This window comes from Varroa destructor, unplaced genomic scaffold, assembly GCF_002443255.2.
Source record: "Varroa destructor unplaced genomic scaffold, Vdes_3.0 BEIS01000002.1, whole genome shotgun sequence".
Taxonomy (NCBI): Eukaryota; Metazoa; Arthropoda; class Arachnida; order Mesostigmata; family Varroidae; genus Varroa; species Varroa destructor.
In genome coordinates, this window is record NW_019211455.1 from 49,754,249 (window position 1) to 49,761,017 (window position 6,769).

Consider the following 6,769-nt stretch of genomic DNA (forward strand, 5'->3'; position numbering starts at 1 on the left):
TCTGTCTCCAGCAAATTTTTACTGGCGTCTATTATAATAATTGAACAATAATTTAATAAAGTTCTCTTTGGGCATATTGAACTTTACATAAAAACGTCTTACTAGGTTATTATTGTTTCGCTAAAAAGGAATTATAAAAATTAAAGACGAACCACACGTACAAAAATGCAATTCACAAGTATTAATTGTAGCAAATACGAAAAAAGCCCAATAAATCATCGTCAACGGAACTACCAAATAATATCGATATATTTCCTTAAATTAAATATGTTTCTTTATTAGCATGATGTATGTTGTTTCAGTCCTCAGCCCAAAATGTTACTGCGGAATTATATAAAAGTTTAGTGATATGAGAAGTTCTCTATTGCCCCACACTGTGGCTGTGAAAATGTATGGCCTAGATTTTTACTCGGGGCTTACGGACAATGCAGCTTTAGCCCTGACATAACACAGCTGCCGCCCATACAGGAACTGCATCAATACGCTGATACGAAAGCGTTTATGGGGCAACAATAGAGCTTAATGGTTGGGTTGACTTCCTTTTAATTTTTCTGTTGTCGCACTCACCCAGCACCTAATTATGTCTCTTAATTTTCGTAGCGTATTCCGCGACGACTTAGATACCGTTACAATGATCTATGAGACTTACTTACCTGTCTGAAGAAGTTTGCCGCGCTTGGCAGTAACTGTAATGTTATTATTTTTTTTTTTTTGGTGTTTATATTACAAAATACTATAGGTCACAAGCCAGGATCATCATGTGGCCTCTATTTTGTCGTCTCATGTAAAATTTTTTAATATAGGCATATGTCGATATTCAATTGTCAAGCTTGTTTTCGTACAGGCTGTTACATTACAGATGTACCTGTACTCTTTAGGACATGATACAGTTCATTTTAGATACTTTTAGCAGGGAAACTAACAAGATATAGTAGTTCATAGGTGTGAATTGCATCTTGAAGCTACAGCTCGTCATATAAGCCTCGTACTTTTATGATGAATGTTCTACTATGAGAAACACTTTAAGCTATTGGTTGACAAAATCTGGAGAAGAATATTTTGAGCTTGACAATGAGCTTTAGGGACGCCCTGCGAAGGTAAATAACTTCGAACTAAGAACTGCAGTGGCCACCGACTTGTCGAAAAGTGCATTTAAGTTGTGCGTATGTAAAGATATCGTAGATATCTTTACATACGCAGATAAGATAGATAAGATAGAAAATAGATGATAGGGTAAAGGCGCTTGCTTTTTCCTACCCTCACGTTCTATAATAATTTGTGATGACAAATTGATCCTGTACATTAATAAGTACAGTTGAACTGGCGGAACATCAAATGTACAGCTTCCAAAAGCTTTTTCTGTGTGTTCTAATACAAACGCTATTCATTAGAGTTTCATTAGTCAGTCGATTAGGGCCGAAACGTGTTGTCAACAGTTAAAAAAGATGATTAAAAAACATACATATATATACATGACAATAATCGCATCTTTCTCTCTACGCGTTTAAAGCTATACGCTAGGGCGGTAATGATTTGGCCTACAATGGCTTATTTAGACTTAGGCTTAGACAAGTGGGGAGGAAAAAGTGACTATTTAAATGAGGTGATCGTTTAGCTTGTATCGCCATCTGATGCGAAACGTAGTTTTTCCTTCCTGGTACCCTCCAATCGTCCTACATCCAAAAGACCTTGATCTTTTTCTGTCTCTATCAAGTTTTTTTTTGTCAAGCTTATGATAGGGTAAGACTTCCAGTAATAAGGCCGTCCGCCAGCCACTGCTTCCCCGTTTCAGATACCGCTTATAATCAATAAAAAAAAGTCACTTCACTCGAAGTATCTACATTGTTAGTGTGGAATTATCTACAGTCTTAGTGGACAAGTGCCATGCAAGTAGATCGTTAACATATTATGCGCGCGCAGCAGCGGGACCTCGAATGTATTTATAAGCACGTACATGACTTGATCCAACACTAAATAGGTTTCTAATGATTTTTTGCGCAGCAACTTAAGGCCTTTTAGGCCGCTTTTTACGTTGGACGAGCATATAAACACTGCAGTATATTGTAGAGTTGCTGCGATTTTTATGACTCATATATGGCTTAATATGTAAGTTCTGCTTTATCTATTAGCTACAAGTCGTCTAAATGTAATGCCATAGAACCTGCTTTGTGGCTTTTCGACTGTAATAATGTAGGTAATATGTTGAAAGTAAGTTTAAGAGCCGCGATAGCGCCGACATGTTTGTTCTTTTTTTATTATGAAAACATTGTTGTTACTGATTATCCGTAATGAATAGTTGTTAGACATCGCTAAATATAACTAGTCTAGGAAAGTGTCTCCAAGCACTGCTTCAGAAGGGCATTCTCTGGCTAAGAATCCACATTATTTGTGAAATTTTAATTATTTTTATATTTACTTAAAGAACCTTCATTATAAGTGTTACTTTCTTTATTGGGCCATTTCAAATACGCGTCCAATATTATCATGTTTCAGCCTGCACGCTTTAAATACACCGCAAATGTTACGCTTGCATTTGTGGGACGGGCTTGACTCAACCATAGGCATCTACATTTACCACGATTTTACTATACAAAAGATGCAGATAAAGAGAAACTATTGCTTGTATCACGTTTGAGGCAAAACTTTTCCTACTTACTGAAATATTTTGCCCACTAAACGGTGCCTCTTTAAAGGACATCTTTAAAATACTCCTACCTCTTTACCACGGCATGCCCACGACTTCATAACGACGCATACTCTATTCTAAGGGTAGAACATCTGTGCATAAATGCCACGATAACCGTATAGAAATAAACCACAACAATTAGATCCGGTCTTATAGTTCCCATATCGTAACTTAGCTATCCCCCCAACAACGGTCATATAATATGACGACCAAATTCTTACCTGAGTTCACAGGTTACATTTCTAGACCATTCAACGGAGCGCAGAAATGATACGACAAGTTATTCAAACTTTTTAGATTCAAACTTCGTACAATACGAAACTTTTCTTTACTACGAAAAATGTTGTCGTTGCCAAAACTGTAGCTTTGTAAAGAAGTTAAAAGTCTGTACTGCAATGAACTGTATCTGTTTGCACTAGTATTATCCTTTATGTTTCACACACACACACACACACACACACACACACACACACACACATATCACAAACATAGCGGAGGATGAATAACCCGTGAAATACGGTAATAGCCGTCTGTTGTCGATCCTTTGAGAAGTGACAATGTTGGGTTTCCGTTCGACCTAGGTATCTTTCTTCTTTCTTACATAGGTTCCTTAAAATATGTTGATATACACGAAAAGATAGAGGCCTATGAAACCGTAGGTTAACTCTTTATGCAGACATTGCGTTTATTTTGGTCGTAAGCTGCAAATTCCCATTCATTTCAAGAGCAATTCTAAGAAAACGTTGAAATATTTGCCAAACTCACATAAACTAAAGTCTTAATTGGTTCAACTATTTTACTCATTGTTTGCTTTACCGTAGTTCGGAATGGAAACGGCTACACTGGAAAATAGTGCCAAAATAATGTCGTATCATCATGGTATGGAACAATCACTGGCAGCCCAGATACAAAGCATCGGCAATTAGCTGCTAACTGAAATAATTACGTTCCACAAAACAACATCTGGCACTTTATAATGGCCAAGATTTCTAGGATAATCTACCTATGTAGCTTATTAGTTTGGCATTGACTGGGCGACAAGAATGACCCGAATTTCCCCTTCGGCTACGAAGGCAACGTTGCCTTTCGCCCTTGCGAAATGTAGCACTCGCTGGTAAAACATGTTCCTCCCTTCGGGTATCTTTGGTGCTTTTGGCGGATTTCGAATGATTTCTCGCGAATTTAGTCAACATGTTTTCTAATACAGTCGACCTTATCAATCCCTTTATTTGTATTAGCATTTACCTTTCTTGTTTACCCCCGCGTGGACGTGCAATGATGATGCTGCTGCTGCTGCTGCACATAGCATTATATCCTCCTGGGCCCGGTAAGTTCCGTAGAGTCCCAAAGGTATGGTAAAGTCGTCAGACCTCTTATCATCCATAAGCCGAAAGCTCTAAACCCTAAGGTTGTCAAGGTTCTGACCGTCCTAAGTTCTATTTGATAATTGCGCGGATTTAGCAAGCCTCGATGGTTTTTCTGGTCCTTTGGTGTTCTTCACCGGTGTCAACCGTATCTTTGCGTGTTGAGCGGGCAGGTGTAGGCCAACGATAAGTGCAGAGGATTGCTGAACAAAACAGCGCGGCCGCGTGACACATGGGCGGGGACTATTTGAAGCCTTCGATTGGTCACTTAGAATTCTTTCATGTGTTACCATTCAGCTTGACATTTAAGTACGCTTAATTAATTATACTTAGTTGACTACTACCAGTAAATAGATTAGCTTAGTAAACTTTTATTCCCTCGACAAGTTGCTCAGTCGGGCTTGTTTACATTGTACAGATGATGCGAAGCGAGCCCAAGTTTCTCATCGTTGAGCGTCATGTCGTTTGTGGATGCGCTACGCTAAAATGGCAGTCAAGTTACAAATTGTTGACATTTTTAATTGTGACGGTCTGCTAACTGGAACTTCTATCGGTTACGTTATCATGGTCGGCTTCGGTAGGAACGTAGTAGGGTGTTTCGCTCAGCTAGTTGTTCCCCTACGCAGAGCTGATACTACACTGAGACCCGTCCCACGAGCCCAATCGAAGCAGTATATTCCAAGGGAACATCGAAAAATGTTTTCTTTTGAAACTGCTATCATCTGCTGATGGAAGCAAATCCAGAAGAAGTAGCAAATATTTGCGGGGAATTGCGAAATCTATTTTTAGGTCGAAATTAATACCATCGGAACTGATGTATTGACCTGCGAATGATTGCTTGCTCAAATGCCGATGCCTTATGTAAGTACCGTGCGTTCAGAAGAGCTTCAACATGTTTCTAACATAAATGTGCTGCGATGAGCTCTATCCATGGGCGTTTCAGACGTAATATTTCAGAGATAAATATCGATATTGTGAGATGTGTGTAAAAATGCATTTGTGAAATGTTCTAAACTTTTGAACTTCTATAGCACGACCACAATCAATATATCAAAAACATAGGTCACTGTTCGTTGCCTTTACTTGTACTCTCCCTCTATTACCCCAGCCTACGATAACTGTAAAGACAATACACAAGAAGTAGTTATATGTATTAACTTGTCAAGAGAGGGAGAATTCTATTTTATCTTATATTTATTTCTTTAATCCGCACATAAAAACAAACAGATTTCTGACAAAGCTCCATTCGAATGGACAACTTGAACTGCTTTTACGACCTGGTAAAATCCCAAAATACGCAGACCGTCGTTTTTATCCGTAATATATACGCTTAGTTATTTTGCATAAGGAGTGCTAACTAGTACCCTGAATAATTGTCCCATTTGACGGTTAACTTAATGAAACCGTTCTTATAGGTTCCGTTCATTAGAAAATTCCTTAAGGGAAGTTTGATTGTCTTAGCAGGCTCTGTTTTGCTCATAAGGCCATACAATCATCATAGGCGCCTGTCTGCTTTACGGGCTTATCTCTCCCTGCAATAGATTACTTTTCTCTTTTTTGAAAGACTGAATTTTTTATCGCTAGTACTTCCGCAATGGATCAAACTGCCCGTGGCAAGAGTAGAAACTAATTCCGAAAACGTCAAGGGAAGCAAGTAGCATGGTACTCGCGCTGATCTGAACTGCAACCAATTCAAATGATATGAAACACTCATAAATTCTCATCTGGGAATCGAATCCGGGGGGTTCCAACTTGTGGATTTAGGGCCCGCTATACTTACCCCGCCATAGCGCCCCAACGTAGCGCAGAGTCGGTGTAAATCGTGTTCTACAAGCAGCCGTTTGTTATTCAAAATAGTGGCGCCTGACCCGGCCGTCTGATAGTTACAAATAATAACAATTCCTTATTGCGTTTAAACAATTATTTATTATGTTTACACTGGATATGCAGGTTAAATATGCGTCAACAGACGCCAGGGGATCGTGGTTACAACAACACTGATAGACTTGTATTAAGATAATTTAGGTGTAAAGTTTTGTTTTGATTTGAACTATGATTTTCAACCCGTATTGGCTATTTCATTGGATCTGTGTGGTCCACACCTCGGGTGTTGCTTCTTTATTTAACACCCGGATGCAGCTACACCTGGAGTAGTCAATTAGGCCTATCAACACCATGTATCGCTCTTGATACGATTTAATTTGTATGCCATCTTTGTCTAATAAGGTTGGAAGGAAAATTAGGGTGAGGACCGAATTTGGAACGCTGCAATCATTACTTGCTGCCGCCTACAGCAGGCCATTACACAACGTGGTTTAACGGACCCGTTTTTTGAAGATAGCTTCTAGCTCCTGGGTAAATTAAACATTATGAACAACGCCAACGAACAATGGTAAAACTTCAGTGACGTTGTGCTTGCCGTACAGAATTGCTACATAAAAGGACCTGTCTACTGTCATCGGGACTGGATCGAGCGAAGGCCGGATAGATAAACGAGTAATTGTGAGCGCAGTGACAGCAGCCGCCTCTGTGCCATACGCCGTTACGATCATCTGGTAGAATGAAGGCAAAAGACCATTAATGGAAGCTACTTTACCGCAATTGCCAGTACGTGCTCCTAAGGTTTGATAGAAACCTTCGACACACACACACGTATATATAATGTAGTCGTAAGCTATGGCCTCGAATTAACTTGAATCAATCTTTTCAAACAGTCTAT

The 6,769-nt window shown here is 39.2% G+C and overlaps 1 protein-coding gene across 2 annotated transcripts in view; it reads right to left on the bottom strand.

The window, feature by feature from the left end:
- Positions 1 to 5,953: 5,953 nt before the first annotated feature.
- LOC111245983 (leukocyte elastase inhibitor-like) overlaps positions 5,954 to 6,769 on the bottom strand; it is a 3,685-nt gene continuing 2,869 nt past the window's right edge. For both annotated transcript variants that reach the window (XM_022795103.2, XM_022795107.2), the window contains exon 6: positions 5,954 to 6,602. In XM_022795103.2, the coding sequence (XP_022650838.1) occupies positions 6,411 to 6,602 (192 nt within the window). In that variant the 3' untranslated portion in view covers positions 5,954 to 6,410. The remainder of the gene's footprint in view (positions 6,603 to 6,769) is intronic.